Raw genomic sequence first — 16249 nt, forward strand, 5'->3', positions numbered from 1 at the left:
TCTGGGATTGAGGATTACTTTGTGTTAATATAGGGAAATACATTACTAGCTCTGCCAAGCTGCTTCTTGGCATCATGTGTGTTGGCAAAAGCGTAAATTCTGTAACGTATTCTAGTCAGGGTAATGGGAAAAATATGTCACATGTAATGTATTCCCTGCAGGGATTTGCATGATGGGTTTAAGATATTACAGCAGTTAAATAACTGTGTTCTTATCTGTTTATTTTCTCTTCCATAGGCTGTGAAAATACTGCACTGAAACATTGGCGTGGGTAGACACCCATTGGCTGTGAAAGCCGGAGAAATCGAGCCTTCCTAAGCATGCAGGTGCCAAGCTGTCAGATAATGAACTTTGCCAGGCCAGTGCTGGTACTTCTGTGCTTCCTACTTCATGCTGATGCTGAAAGTAAGTCCGGAGCTTTGTTCTGTTTGAGGTCTTGACCATAATGAACAGTTTTGTTTTTGCTTGGCAGCAGCCGAATGCCCTTGAAAAGGCCTGTTTATGACAGAATGCTTGAAACGCTGTAGGATCCTCACTGGCTCCATGCCACCCCCAGAAAACCAGCCATTTGTATGGCTTTCTCAATGTTTCCACTAGGCTGCTAAAGTGAGAACCACTGTAATGTTATGGAGCCTCGCTTCCCTCATAGCCCTGCAAAGTTAACCTTTAGAAAAACAGTAAAAAGATGACTATTCTTACATTCTGTATTATCAGATTCTAATGTCTATAAAACAAGTGAGCTTACTGGAGCTGGTGGAGAAGTTAATTTAGGATAGGACAATAATAACACTGTACATTATTATTATTATTATTATTATTAGTCGTAGTAGTAGCAATAGTAGCAGTAGTGTCTTATCAGTTTTAGCTATGATGGCACTTTAGTCATAAAGATTGTTTGGTAAAAAATACAGTTATGCTAAAAAACTGAAATTTAAATACATATGTACACTTAGCAAATAGAGTGTTTATTTGTCCCACCGTAAAAAGCACGGGATATGACTTACTGTATTTCCCACGTGGCTTTGAATTGCCTTACATATCAATATTCTAATGGGTCTGAACCTCTTTATTTATTTTTTTCTCTCTGAACCTATTAAGATCTCTAGGACATATTTTATATGTATGTCTACATATGTATTTTCAGTTTTACAGTTTAATCATCATAGTGACCATTGAAGAGCAATTTACAAGTACCCCAAACCCGGATTTGTAACCCAGGACCCCTCCTGTTAGCTTCTGTGTCCTGGTGCCATTAAAGTGATGAATGTTTTTTTATGTAGTCATGTATTTTTTAAAAGTTTTGATGGCATAATGGTGAAATATCCTCTGTATAGATGTATTGTTTCCGTATGTGGGGCTACATACAGAAACTGAGCATCATTCAGTGTAATCACCCTGCACTATGGAATAGCCTACAACCCAAATTAAGTACCCTAGTACCCATTTATTTTAGTCAGCACTTGGCTGTAGAGTAGCTGGGCTATTCAAAAGCAGATAGACGGCACACAATAGCTGAGAGTGCTGAAATAAACTGATCTGGCTGTGGGGTCCACCAAAGAGACTGTCACCACTGACAACCATGCAGCTAGAATGTCTGATGAGCATCCATTTGGAGTAAATTTTCCAAAGTATATTAGAGGCCAAAGCTGGTGCTGCAGGTCGTTGCTCAGCTCACCTCCGTAGTGCAAATTTGCTGCCATGGGGTGATGAGTGCTTGGTTTAGGTGCAGGCATTTGGCTGGATTAAGTTGGAACAGTGATGTATTCGGATACAGTGTAACTGAACTTAGATAGCGTCAGTTACAGGACTTTTCTGTGAGGTGATAGGAACAGGGTTTGGCTTTAGTATAGCCAAGCCCTATGGGTTAGTGTTTGGCAATAAGGTAGCAGGGAGGGAGGTTAGTGATAGACGTAGTAAAGAGGATCATTGTTAAGCATAGAGACTACCTACATTCTAACTATTCTATATTATGTAACTATTAAATATCTTGTGCATACATTTTACCAGCGGCTATAGTAAATGTATGCATTAGAGGTATATAATTTGCACGACAGGTAGGTAAGCAACATTTTTAATATGACTTCAGCAACTAGTTCTTCCATATTGCTTTCTCTTCATGTTTCCTTCAAATCATACATGTCAAATTCCGGCCCATGTGCCAAATTTGGCCATCGGAGCCATCAGATTTGGCCATCAGGTGGTTTCCCCACTTTGCATTATGTTTGGCCCACTGTAGACCACCAAGAAAGCTGTATTGGAGGGTAAAGCCCTAGATCACCAGGGAAGCCATATGGAGAGGGGGACAGCACTAGACAACAGGGAACTGTATAGGGGAGGGAGGACATCTAAACATCAGGGAACTGTATAGGGGATGGATGGGGGATGTTAGAGAGAAGAGAGGGGGATATTAGACACCAGAGAATATAGGGAGAGAGGTAGCCACTAGACATTGAGGTCGGCCTGCTACTTGGTCCCTGAGCTCAATTTTGGCCCACTTTGTATTTGAGTTTGACACCCCTGCTTTAAAGAGAACCTGAGGTAAGAGTGATATGGAGGCTGCCATATTTATTTCCTTGTAAACACGAAGGCAAGTTGCCTGGCTGTCCCCCAAATCCTGTGTCTCCAATATTTTTAGTCATAGACCCTGAACAAGCATGCAGATCAAGTGCTCTGACTCAAGTCTGACTAGATTAGCCACGTACTTGTTTCAGGTTTGTGACATAGACACTACTAATGCCAGAGGTTCAACAGAACTACCAGGCAACAGGTATTGTTTTAAAGGAGATAAATATGGCACTCTCACCACAGGTTCAGACTCTTTAGGGGGTCTAAACTGCAATAATGTAAAAAAAAATCACCGCAAAGCGAAATGTTCTCGATTTAAGAGTAAATGTGAATGTAATTTATTCATCTTGTTCATCACTAATTATTAGTATTATTTGTAGTCTAAACAAAATCTCCAATGATCTCAGCTGACAGTAGTGAAATGTGCATATTGCAGCAGCTGATTTGATGTCTCCCCACAGCGGTAGTATAAGAACAGTCTAAAGACAAGAATAAAGACTTGAGGAAATGTGATCATGCTAAGCTACAGACAGTGCGATTGCTGAGTTGCGCTTTGAGCAATGACAGTTGCTTATTAGCTAAGGGGGAAAACAGGATATTTAGTATATTTCGTGGTTCATGTTTATTCAAAGTGATCTTGTAATAAGCAATGTCTTAGAGTGGTAAGCATGTCGGGGAACATGAGCATATGTTCAGATGCACTGGGGTACTGAATAGAAAAACAAGGCAGTGTGTCTTAGATTACAGCCCACTGTTTGTCTTATCTTTTTATCCTTATGGTTGTTCACACAATCTGTATTTTTAAAAGTGTTAATTCAGCATCTACTTTAATTGGATTCTTGTGAAGGGAATTGACATGACTGCAGGTCCTGCATTACGTCCCCCCTCAGGTTCTGCTGTCTAGTGGTTGGAGGTTTCCTGTAGGTTTCTCTGATGATTAGACCAGGGAGCTGCAGAATAAAATCTGTATTGAAAAAAAAGAGGTATATTAACCTGTTAGAAGACAGCATTGCTGTCCTCTCGGTGACACCATGGGCTGAGATCTGTGACCTTGGGGTCACAGAGGCAGGAAGTAAGGGGCAATATCTCCAAGCTTCTTACCCCTTTTCACTCTATTCAGCATATAAAACAAAAGTTAAATTTCAGTGTATCTACTATGTTTTTTCTTTTTGTTTTTTGTTCTGGTCTGCCCATATTTTATTTATTTTTTCATAAAACATTACTAATTCCTTTCTTAACATTTAATTAGTGGAAGTATTCATAAAAATGAAGATTCAAAGGTTATAGTCTTTCAGCTACACAGCCATGATCTAAAGCATCCTGTACACCATTCAATTCCAGGCGCGATCGATCTAATTCAATTGGATCAAATTCAATTAGATCGATTAAATCCGACATGTCCGGTCGTGATTTGATCGATCGCGTGATCGATTTGGGCTAGTTTTCAATGCAAATCGATCACACGATCGATCGAATCCTGATCGGATCCCAAACGGACATGTCGGATTTAATCGATCTAATTGAATTCGATCCAATCAAATTCTATCGATCGCGCCTGGAATTGCATGGTTTCCAAGGTTCAAAGGGTCTGGTTATATTTTTCTCCATCAAATCAGTTGTTTAAAAGTGTTTCTGCTTAAAATCTAAGTTCCAGTAGACCCTAATGCTGGGAATACACCATGAGGTTTTTTTGGCAGATAGATGGTTTGATAATTTCCGACAGATCCAATCTGATTTCAATCGTTTTTCTGATCAATTTTCTCATAGAAGTAAATGGAAATCGATTGGAAAAACGATCGGAGAATAGATCGGCCAGTAAATCTGCTAAATAAACTCATTGTGTATTCCCAGCATAAAACCAACCTATTTATTTTTATAATAATCCTCTTATCTCTCTCCCTAGTCTAGTTATTTATTTCCTAGCAAATAATTCCCATTACTTTGAACTGCTGTTGTCATATTGATTTATATTTTTTGCTAAACCAAAAGCTCTTACACTGTTAACTCTTTTAAACCTGTTCTGACCTTAAAGAGAACCTGAACTGAAAATTTAAACTCAAAATAAACATAAAAACATCATACATACCTCATGTGTAGTCTACTCATCAATCTCTTTCTCCTCTCCTGCGTCCTGTTTGTTCACTGTGATCAACTTAATTCTCTGACCTCCATTTTGAAAATGGCCATTACCCCATAACCGCTTCCTGGTCAGCACCCACTTGAGCCAAAGGGAAACATGGACATTACCTTGCACATTCAGTTGTAACTGACAGCAGCTGATATATAACTGACAGCAACTGGTATATTTCAGTTCTGACAAAATCTTGTCAGAACTGGAAGGCATCACTGTAAGAAGAAAAATGGTGAGCTTCTGAGAGGAACTGACGACGAGGTAAGTATGTAATATTCATTTGCAGCTGCACCATGTGTTTATTTTAATTAACTTTTCTCAGTTCCCTGGCAGCCATCCTGTGCCCTCGCCACAGCTCCAGTTGCTCCCTGTCCCCTCTGGTGGAGATGCCGACCTCGCCAGGTCAGCTTCCTGGTCGGCTTCTTCAGTGCTCCAGCATACGGCTCACTGGTCATGCTGACGTCATCCAGACGTTACTGCGCAGGTGCAGAATTACTGTGCCTGCACAGTACAGTTGAGATGATGGCAGTGCGACTCTGAGAGCCGCTCGCGCATGCGCAGTGGACATCCAGCGCCGGAGGGGACCCAGGGCCATGGGAGGTGAACGGAGCTTTGGCAAGGGCACAGGACGACTGGCAGGGGCTGGAGGAAGCCCCAGGTAAGTGGATTTTTTTTTATTTTTAATGCGCTTGGATGTATCCTTTAAAGGAAACCTGAAGTGTCTGAAAACATTTGATACTTACCTCAGTAATAGGAAATCTCTGTATGGTCCACATGCTACCTGGATCCTCCTACTACAACCTATTCAACCAAAGTGTGTCAAATAGGCTCCTTCTGGCCATGAGCGTGGCCATGGACGAGCACATCCAGACTGGGCATGCCCAGCTAAGGTCTGTGCTTGCTCAGCAGAATGAAGCACATGCAGAAATGAAGAAAACATTGCACAAGTGGCTTCATTCATACTGGGCTTGCATGTACTTTACTTGCGTATGCTCAGTCTGGAAGCGTTCATCCACAGCCAGGAGTGTGGCCAGAAAATGAAGAGAGACCCTCTGCTGGAACGTTGGGGCCATCCAGAAGCATCCAATCACTAAGGTAAGTATCTAACGTCCGGTTAGCTTTAAATGTATATATTGCTAATCTAATACATGACTTAACTCTGCTATTTCTAACAAAAGATTTATCAGATATTCAAAAGAGCAACATAAAATGATGTAGTGCTTAAATAGATATTGGCATGACATTGACCCACTTTAATTATTAAATGGATTTCATAATTTGTGTGCGCTGGAAATGGTTTTGTTGACATAGTAAATAATATTTGAACGAGGAGAATATCAAAGCTTCATGTGCATTAGGAGCTAATGAAATTCACTTCCAATGGAGAACTGTCACCTTCAGTCTATTGCAGGATTTAAAGAGAAAGCTGCCAGTTAATCATAGTAAAATAAAAAGCTGTGCTGAGGTCCCTGCGGACATAAAAAAGTGGACTACAGCTAGATAGACAAATCTACCAAGTAGGTGTCATTTTTAATTAGAGGAGCTTAGTTGTGACAGTACAACGGGGTTGTCCAACCATTTTCAATATCCGGCTGTTTTTATGCAGCATATCAGGTTCTCCCTATGGTTGAGGCGGACTGTTTCTGTTCTGTTCCGCTTCGTTCATACTGGTGTATTGTGGTGCGTTTCTTCAGACAATATACTACAATGGTATTGTAATGATTCATTTACATTGGTGGTGTGCAGTGGAGTGGAATCGCTTGGCATGTAGACCATACACTGTGGTACCACATAACGTGTGTTAACAGGTGCAGTGAAGCATACTTGCTGTACTGTAAGCTTCACGTATGTGCCACACTGCATGCATTACAATGCTGTTTTACAAGAAACGCAGCACAACGCCTAAGTAAGAAAGTAGCCTAAAGCAGTATTTAAAGTGTAACTATTTTTGAACCTATTTTTACCTTCAACACAATAGGCATGCAGATTTACCCAAAGTTATTGCAAAGACTTTTTTTTCCACTATTTCCCACACTATTGCAACTGGTAGCTGTAATTCTACCTGAAACTCAGGACTTTGAATTTCTGCCATGAATCCACACATACTGCTAGGATAGTTGAAATCTGCCATAATACAAGGGCAAAGAGATCACCACCACACAGAGGCAAACCATTCACTGGACAAATCCCAGTAGCCAGGTTGCAAGGGTGTGTTCAAAAATGTTTAAATTTCTATCTAAATGTGGTAAACGGAGCTGGCTTTTACATATTTTCTGCTGGTTCCTGGATAGGACAGAATAGCTCCTGAATTCTAAATTAATTTGACCCAGTTAGGTTTACAATCCTTAGGGCATTTACACACTACAGTAAGAAGCTGCATGCTGCATGCCATCCATTTTCCCCCCACATGCAAATCGGAAGTCGGGAGGCAGCCTATTGATTTCAAATTACTATGCAAGGAAATGTAGCAAATCACTCCTAGAAGAAATAAGCCCTAATCCCCTAGCCAAAGAATCAGCATGTGAATAGTAAGGTCTACCCTGCATGAAGGTGTTTGCTTATCTGACGGGTCCTACTAACAAGGGGGTTGAATCTTTCCTCCTCTTTGTATACTAGGTCAATGGAGTGAGGTAAGAAATATGGAGCATCACACAAGAATGGGTTAAGGTCAGCTTGTGGCCCCTAAGTTGCATGTTGTATACCAAGATAAAAGAATTACTATATGTCAGCAGTTCCTAAAGCTGGGTTCACACTAAAGCAGTATTTCTCAAACCAGTCCTCATGACTCCCCAACGGTGCACATTTGCAGGGAACCTCACCTATGCACAGGAGGGTAATCAGTGTCTCAGCTAGATGGATTCCATGTAGCTGAAGCACTAATTGCACCACCTGAGGATTTGTGAGGTTGCCTACAAAACATGCACCGTTGGGGAGTTATGAGGACAGGTTGGAGAAACACTGCACTAAAGTGTTCAAAACTGTGGACAGTGACAACACACTATCACTATCCACTAAACAGAACACCAAATGCAGTGCCTGATCAGAATTGTCTGTTGTAGGCCATTTTGTGAAACAGTGATGTGCAGTTTGAACCAGCCCTCAATCTTGACCACTTTCCTATCATTTTCAAGGTATTTACCATGATCCAGTTTATATCAACTACTGCTTGGCAGCACTAAAGTGAGCATATTATCCCACAAGAGAATTCCGCACAAATGTGCTGAGATTTGCAACGTCTCACCTAAAACGAGTGAGACTCTCACCCTTTCGGAAAACAGAGAAAGCCATATGGGCTGCATGAAGCTTTGAACATATGTGAAGAAAACTGGAATTTTCATAGAATAAAAATAGAGTAGATGGGATCTTTAGTTTTCTGAGAATTTGAAAACATGAACGATGAGTTGCACTGAAACGTAATACAATAACAACAGTATCAATAATAGAAGCTATTCAAAGGATTTTCTTCCAAGATGTCAAGACATTTCCATCAACAAAAAAGATTTCTTCATCTCGTTAAGGAGTATTCATCTTTTAGTGAAACACTCTTAAATCAATACTGTACATTTTGGTCACAAGGAACGCTATGCATTTCTGTGACAATTTTGAAAATTAGCTTTTTCATATAGAACTTTGTCAAGGAAGAAGACACAAGAAAACAAGACATTGATCAATCGGCTTGCCATTACTGAGTGTTCCATTCAATATCCACTATTAGAAACAGAAAGCAGGTATTATGGATGCCTTTCAGACATATTAACCTGAGTGATGAATTATTGCAGAATGCTGTCACTGCTAGTTAAGTGATCATGCAGTATTTTTAGAGTTAATAACATAGCAAACACTCAAGAATGCATTTGCTAACAAGAAATATGTTTTTTTGAAAAACCAGCAGAACAGTTTTTTATAGATGCCAGATGGATCCTTGCTGCACTGTTTGACACACAAAACATGAAATCTTTTTTGCTGAATGTATTATCCTATATGTTAATATGATTTGCTTATTAGAAAATGAGCCTTCAGTTGCTTATTATGTTGTTAACATATTACAGTGTGTACGCACAGGGATGGTTTCAGGTAAAATGAAGCCCTTGACAATATCAATATGAAGCCCATGCAGTGTTCTCCCCAGGCTCTTTTAGCCGGGTGCTCTGCCCGGCTAGTTTTGGTGACCACCCGGCTGTCATCGGCTCACCTCCTCCTATGATGTAAGCAGAGTTGCTCACAGAAGCACTGGCCCTGCATTCTCATCTCTTCTTACCCGGCTACTTTTTCATGCCACCCGGCTGGAAAAAAAAATTTCTGGGGAGAACACTGCCCATGTAGGGACTTAGGGACCACTGAAGAGATCAAGACCCTGGGCAGTTGTTCAGTTTGCCCCCTTGGAAGTGCTGATCTTGGGTCCACAGCTTTAAAGGAAACCAGAGATGAACGATTCACACAAAATAAACTTATTGGTCGATAGGTTGTAAAGAATAAATGCTGTACCTGATAATTTCGCCACTCTGGTGTGCCTTTTTGAGTGTTTTTTTATCCATTATTGCTCCAGGAAATATCCAATATGGCCGCCGGCTCATATCTTTTCTGCTTCCAGGTTATAAGCTGTTCTGGATGTGCTGTCTAGCCTCTATGAGACTATAGACAAGCAGTGCTGCAGCAGGCTTTCATCTGTGTGCTTTCAACTTTATTATTCTGGCATGCTGTGTGGCTGCCTGTAGGAATTGTCTCTCATAGAAATAAACTGCATACAGTAGATAATGACTAGCTGCACAATGCACACAGATACACTTTTGTTTCAGAGCGTCTTTCTCGGCAGCAGCAGCCCCTCTCATGCCAACATCTCTGAATAGGAAATCTGAGCTAGGAGGGGGAAGGCTTGGGCTTGAAAAGACTCCACAGAAGAGTGACTCAGCTATAATGATTCCAGGTCAAACCTAGACGGAATCAGTCGGTGGATTGTTATCACAGCTGATAACAGATAGATTAGACTGAGAAGAATAAAACTAAAAGCATGATTGGTGTTTACTGTCATGTTCCCACTGATAAATGTAATAAAATACATGAGGGTGCTTCGTCTCTGGTTCTCTTTAAAAGGAATCTGAAGTGTAAATAAACGTATGATATAATGAATTGTATGTGTAGGACAGCTAAGGAATAGAACATTAGTAGCAATTAACAGAGTCTCATATTGTTTACAGTACAGGAAAAGCTAAGAAATTTCACTTGTTATCTATAGTAAAAGGCTTCTCTGAGCTCTCTGACCCAACTTGGGCCAGAGACAATCCTATTTTCTGAAGCACTTATACATCAAAGAAACAGTGAAAGACAGCTTAAAGGGAAGGTTCAGGGAGTATCCAAAAAAAATAAAAATCCCCATCCACTTACCTGGGGCTTCCTCCAGCCCGTGGCAGGCAGGAGGTGCCCTCGGCGCCGCTCCGCAGGCTCCCGGTGGTCTCCGGTGGCGCGCCCGACCTGGCCAGGCCGGCGGCCAGGTCGGGCTCTTCTGCGCTCCAAGGCCCGGGCACTTCTGCGTCCCACGCCGGCGCGCTGACGTCATTGGACGTCCTCCGGGCTGTACTGCGCAGGCGCAGAACTACTGCGCCTGCGCAGTACAGCCCGGAGGACGTCCGATGACGTCAGCGCGCCGGCGTGGGACGCAGAAGTGCCCGGGCCTTGGAGCGCAGAAGAGCCCGACCTGGCCGCCGGCCTGGCCAGGTCGGGCGCGCCACCGGAGACCACCGGCAGCCTGTGGAGCGGCGCCGAGGGCACCTCCTGCCTGCCACGGGCTGGAGGAAGCCCCAGGTACGTGGATGGGGATTTTTATTTTTTTCGGATACTCCCTGAACCTTCCCTTTAAGATAAGGTTTTACTGCAGGGGAGTTCAAAGGGTCATTAGCTCTGCTCTGTTTTTTAGTTTAACCACTTTAGGATCCTTGGTAGGCATATCCATGCCCCTTTAAACTTCACGTGCGGATCAGGGGCGTAGATATGCGTACTGCTGCCTTACCGTCGCATTCACGATCCCCGCGCTGTTTTCCGCCGATCCACCGTCGCAGCCCCCTCCATCTGTGATCAGGATGTGAGAATCTTTTGATTCTCAATCCCGATCACCGTTCCCGTGTCTTCGCAGAGCTTTTTAACGTCGCATAAGCTCTGAGACCCGACACTTCCGTGTTCGGCTGTGTTCTATTAATAAAAACACGGTCTCAATAGCACCATCTTGTGGCCAAAAAGTAAAATACACCTATTTATGCCACTATACTGTTTTCCATAGCAAGTTTATTACTTATTTTTTTTTATTTTATTACTTTTAACCCCTTCCATCCCTGCCCCACAGTTACAGAAATAAAACACTTGTTAATTTTTTTTAAAAAAAAATTCATTTAATTTTTTTTACATAAATAGCTACCTTAGGGACTTTTGTAATACGGATGTCATGAGTATATTTTTTTCGAAAAAAGTTCTTGTAATAAGTGAAAAAGTATTAAAAATCCCTAAATGGAAAAATGCTCCTTCATTTCCAGTTAAAATATTATCACCATACATTGTACTAGGAACACAATTTAAACGTTGTAACAAACCGGACAAATGGGCAAATAAGATGTGTGGGTTTTATGTACCAAAGCACATTTTATTTTGAAACTATAATGGCTGAAAACTGAAAAATAATCATTTTTTCTTTTTTCCTTATTATTCCCTTTACAATGCATATAAAATAAAATAATTCAGAGCAAAAACTACCACCCAAAGAAAGCATAATTTGTGGCGAAAAAAACAATATATAGATCATTTCAGTGTGATAAGTAACAAGAAAGTTATCACTGAATGAATGGGAGGAGCGCTGAAATGTGAAAGTTGTTTTGGTTTTTAAGGGGAAAAACCTGTGATCCTGAAGTGGTTAATATATAGCGTATGGTTTGTAAATTGCAAATATGACAGAATGATGCAATGTAATAAAAACAAATGGTATATAACTGAAAATAAAAATATGAGACTCTTTTCTTTGCTACTATTGTTCAAATTAATTATATAGAGTGGATTATAGTACTGATTTTGCTAGGCCTATTTTTAACATTGACTCCCCTTTTACACTTGCAGGGGAAATCGACATTGCTTTACCCCAGCAAAGCAATGGAAGTCTATTTCACCTGCAAGTGTAAAAAGGAGCCTCAATGTTTAAAATATGCCTAGCAAAATTAGTACTATACCCCACTCCATATAGATGTCATGAACTCTGTATTAAATGTTAAAATACAGTCATTGAAAGTACAATAACCTCATGGGTACTGTGTAACTAGTCTTTAATCTCAGCAGAGCTCATAAGTAGCCTAAAGTTGGCCTCCACTACCATGAGTACTGCCAGCAATTTCTGCTTGTTGGTTGAGATTGCTGGTTAGTTGAGTTCTGGACAACCGGAACTCTATTATAGTTTGACTTTTTTTTAAAGTATATTTGATACAATTAGATCTATATGTTTTGGCCTACACACTTAACAAGCCAATTAATTGATTATTATAGGGGCTTGTCAGTTTGATTTTGAACTGTTTTTGGCTGCAATAAGCTGAAAGCACCATTACTAGTTGCAGCTGTACCATGTGTAGCCTGCAGTGCAGTGTGAGCTGGACTATTAGGGAGATGCGCATTACGATGACCCCATCAGCTGCTGACCTGCACTGTCATATCAGCTGGCCAAGGGAGGACACAGAGCAGCCTATGCTAGCTTATCATGTCGCTGAGTTATCAGTAACATAAAACCAACTGGACAGAATTACCATTTTTTGGGGGGGGGGGGGGGGGGGGGGGCAGGTAAGACATTTCACATATGCTTCCTGCTTGGATTCAGCTTTAAGAGCTTGATGGGAGTATTTTAAAACGCTAGACAATATACTGTCTGCATGTATTAAACAGATTGCATCATCGTGGAGGGGGTTTATAAAATGCCGTACTGGTTCCAATAAAAGTTCTAGACAGTGTGTAACAGCTGTTCAGGCTCCTAGAAGTGATGCTATCTTGCCGTTGCTGGAGAGCTATAATACTTTACAGTAAATATAGATGCATTAGGTTTCCTTTTATTGAGAATGGATGACATCACTCTTTCCACTTTATTTATCTCAGTTGTTATATAGAAGAACGCATATAGATGTACACAGAGAGAGAATTAGAGAGAGACAGAATAGGAAAGAGCTTTAGAGTAAAGTAGGTTCAGTGCCTGAAAGAAATCTTGGGTAATTCCAGCACACACAAGAGCTCTCAGGCTTTGTAAAGTGGGAAGAAGTCAAGTCTGTTGGCTTTGCATTACGCTGGAGGATATTTAACAGCGCTGATGGTTCTGGGACTGTGAAAACAGGGTCATATTTGTTTCATCGCATTATTCCCTTTACAGCTACTCATGCTTTTTATAGGCACAAATAATATGTTTGATTACAAAGCCTTATGTTTCTGTTGTCTTTATTAGTGCCGTCCAACTCCAGTCCTGGATGGCCGTGGTCCTCACACATCAATTGATGGGGCTGAATCAGGAAAAGTGTGCTTCATTGAGGTGAACACATTTCTTTGTTTCTCAGTCCAGCCTAAACACCGCCAAGGATATGGCCCTGAGGACTGGAGTTGGTCAGCCCTGGTCTATATGATTGTACTTATCTCACTGCTTGAAGGGTACTGGTATATATTTGTTCTTACAAACAATGCATGGCCTCGTCTCAGGTAGCCAATGCCTCCATGCATTCACAAATCTAGGTTTTTTTAACAGATATCCTGAATTACACACAGCACTGGCTGATGTGGGTATCACTCACATTTCTTTAGGGTGTGCCACTTTAAGCATTTTACTGGCAGAACTGTATGTTTGGTCATATAGGAACCAAGTATTAGTACTAGTACCAATTGTATTTTATATTAAACAATAAAACATGACCTAAAAGAAATCTGGTTGTATATCAGAAAATGCCAGTAGGGTATATGTTGACACTTGTAGACACATGTGACTTGATTTACTAGGGCTCAAGAAAACTGCATAAACTATTAATGACTTAAGGGATCCTGCAAACAAGGCCTAGATTTACTAAATCATTTTTAAAAATGTGGTAAAAGTTTGACACCCTTGTCTGCATTGAATCAGACGGATATTTTTAAGCATATTGTGTGGAATTTATTATAATTTGCAATACACTGAGTTTTATGCATTGCAAATAAACCGTTTTTTGCATTCATTTTTTTCCCCTTAATTTCCTAGCTTGCTGGGTATGCAGTTTAGAATTCCTGTGTCAGTATCAGATGCGGATTAGCTGGTCTAAACAGAAGTCTGAGTTCAATCCAAACTCCTCCCCTATCTCCTCATTACCTACATAAGGTAATCAGGGAGGAGCTCGAAGAGGTGGCACTTGCCAGCCCTTTTCTGTGAACACAGCTGACACTGCTTATTTCCTGCCTGTGTTCCATAAAGGAGTGCAGAGAGGGTGGGTAGGGTCATGTAATGGCTCTGTACAGAGAGAAAAACTTCCCTTTTGCAGGCAGCTGTATACTTATTAAGGAATTTGTGGTGGAACAGCTGCATCAAATATGAAAATGACATAGCCCCCATGAATTTTTACTAACAATGAAAAATCCCAAAAAGTGAATTAGGCCTTTTAAAGAGGAACTCCAGTCAAAATAATGTAATAAAAAAGTGCTTATTTTTTACAATAATTATGTATAAATTATTTAGTCAGTGTTTGCCCATTGTAAAATCTTTCCTCTCCGTTTTACATTCTGACATTTATCACATGGTGACATTTTTACTGCTGGCAGGTGATGTCACTGGAAGGAGATGCTGCTTGCATTATTGGCATTTAGAAACAGCTGTTATTTCCCTCAATGCAACAAGGCTCCCACAGTGTGATGTCAGTACCTCAGTTCTGTGAGGCACTGACATCATTTGTGGGAGGGTTTTCACCACAAGATCAGCCATACAGACCCCCCTGATGATCCGTTTGAGAAAAGGAATAGATTTATCATGGGAAAGGGGGTATCAGCTAATGATTGGGATGAAGTTCAATTCTTGGTTACAGTTTCTCTTTAAGCCAGGATCCAATTGTCAGACATAAATAGTCCTATTCATTTCTGTTTTACCTAGGCAGAGTCTCATATCTTTGGGACATGCAGTGTCTATGTGTTGGTTCCAACCAGACCTACGTATTTGCATTGCATGAGGCTACATCATCTCAAAAAAATGTGCCTTGCATAAGCCTTCCCTGAGAATGAAGAAAGCGGAGAATATTACTATAGCTGCGTGCTCCAATTTGTAATGCATAGCTTGAGTATAATGTGACAAGATTATAGCTATGCTTATTGTTGTGCTGTGGGTTTATTTCTCATATCTCTGCAGATAATGTGCTCATGTTGTTTATTAATAACACCTTTGTTCCTTAATTGGAGTTCTGCAGATTGGGTAAGAAAAATTAACAGGGAAAGCTGTAATCGTGTACAGCGTGGCTTTCTATGGGAGCCGGCAGCCTTGCCTTTCTTTTCATTTCCTGAATTAATAGGCCTCCAGTGGAGCAGACATAGCCTCACCACATTTAAAGATCTGTTGTGTCATCAGGAACGGGCATACGTTATGAAGGTAGTCTTCCCATTAATACAAAGTATCTTAAAATCAGACGCATTCATCATGAAAGGGTAATTGTATTGGTTACATCTGTATTTTAGTTTAGGACTGGCAGATTTGTTGCGCTGATGTAATGACTTTGTTTGCCTCGGTGGGATATGTTGTGTATGAGGGGGGACTGCATATTTTCATTTGAAGTATCTTTTAGTTTATGGAGCTGCTTGGATGATATCCTTAGCGGGTCCCTTGCCTATCGTCACATCAAGATCATTTAAAGTGTACCTTTGTCTGCTGTGACAGGAACATTACTTAAGATGAGATGAGCTTCACTTTGTCTTTTTATTTTCTGAACATGGTAAAGATGTTCTGTATAAAGTACGTTTAGCAGATGGTGTGGAGCAAACAGAAATTTCTTACACATTGTATTAACATGTATGTCAAGTGCATATATTGTAACATGTGCATAGATCACTTGTAGGAAGTCATCCATTTTAATCCTCCTTTCATAATACTGTGCAATGGAAATTTTACAGCAAGATAGCTGTATCTGCAATACACTTTATAAAAGGGTTTTACAATGTTTATGCAGAAAAAAATGATATACAGTAGATATGAATCTGAGTTTACCTGCTGGTAATTCCCTCAGCTGGTGAAAGGTAGTGGTTACCTGGACCTGGGTTTTAATCCCAGCTCTTCCTTTTCAGTAAACCAGCGCCTATTCAGTAAGGAGACCTTGGGCAAGACTTCCTAACACTGTTACTGTCTATAGAGCACATCCTAGTGCTCAATTGCTGTGAGTCTGCCAGGAGAAAAGCACAATATACATTTTATTTGTCTTGTCTTATTAAAGCAGAATATAACCCTGCATTTCAACTTTGCTCTAAAATATAATTTACAGCATATTATATGCAAAAAGCATTTTTTTTTTTACTAGACCAGCATTGGAAGGGTTAAACACAGAGGTTTAAAGT

At 40.6% G+C, this 16249-nt stretch overlaps 1 protein-coding gene across 38 annotated transcripts in view; it reads left to right on the forward strand.

Moving 5' to 3' along the window:
* Positions 1-237: 237 nt before the first annotated feature.
* Positions 238-16249, forward strand: part of PTPRD (protein tyrosine phosphatase receptor type D) — a 382778-nt gene continuing 366766 nt past the window's right edge. For all 38 annotated transcript variants that reach the window (XM_068235008.1, XM_068235101.1, XM_068235030.1 and 35 more), the window contains exon 1: positions 238-405. In XM_068235008.1, coding sequence (XP_068091109.1) covers positions 321-405 — 85 coding nt within the window. In that variant the 5' untranslated portion in view covers positions 238-320. The remainder of the gene's footprint in view (positions 406-16249) is intronic.

This window comes from Hyperolius riggenbachi, chromosome 1 (genome assembly GCF_040937935.1).
Source record: "Hyperolius riggenbachi isolate aHypRig1 chromosome 1, aHypRig1.pri, whole genome shotgun sequence".
NCBI lineage: Eukaryota > Metazoa > Chordata > Amphibia > Anura > Hyperoliidae > Hyperolius > Hyperolius riggenbachi.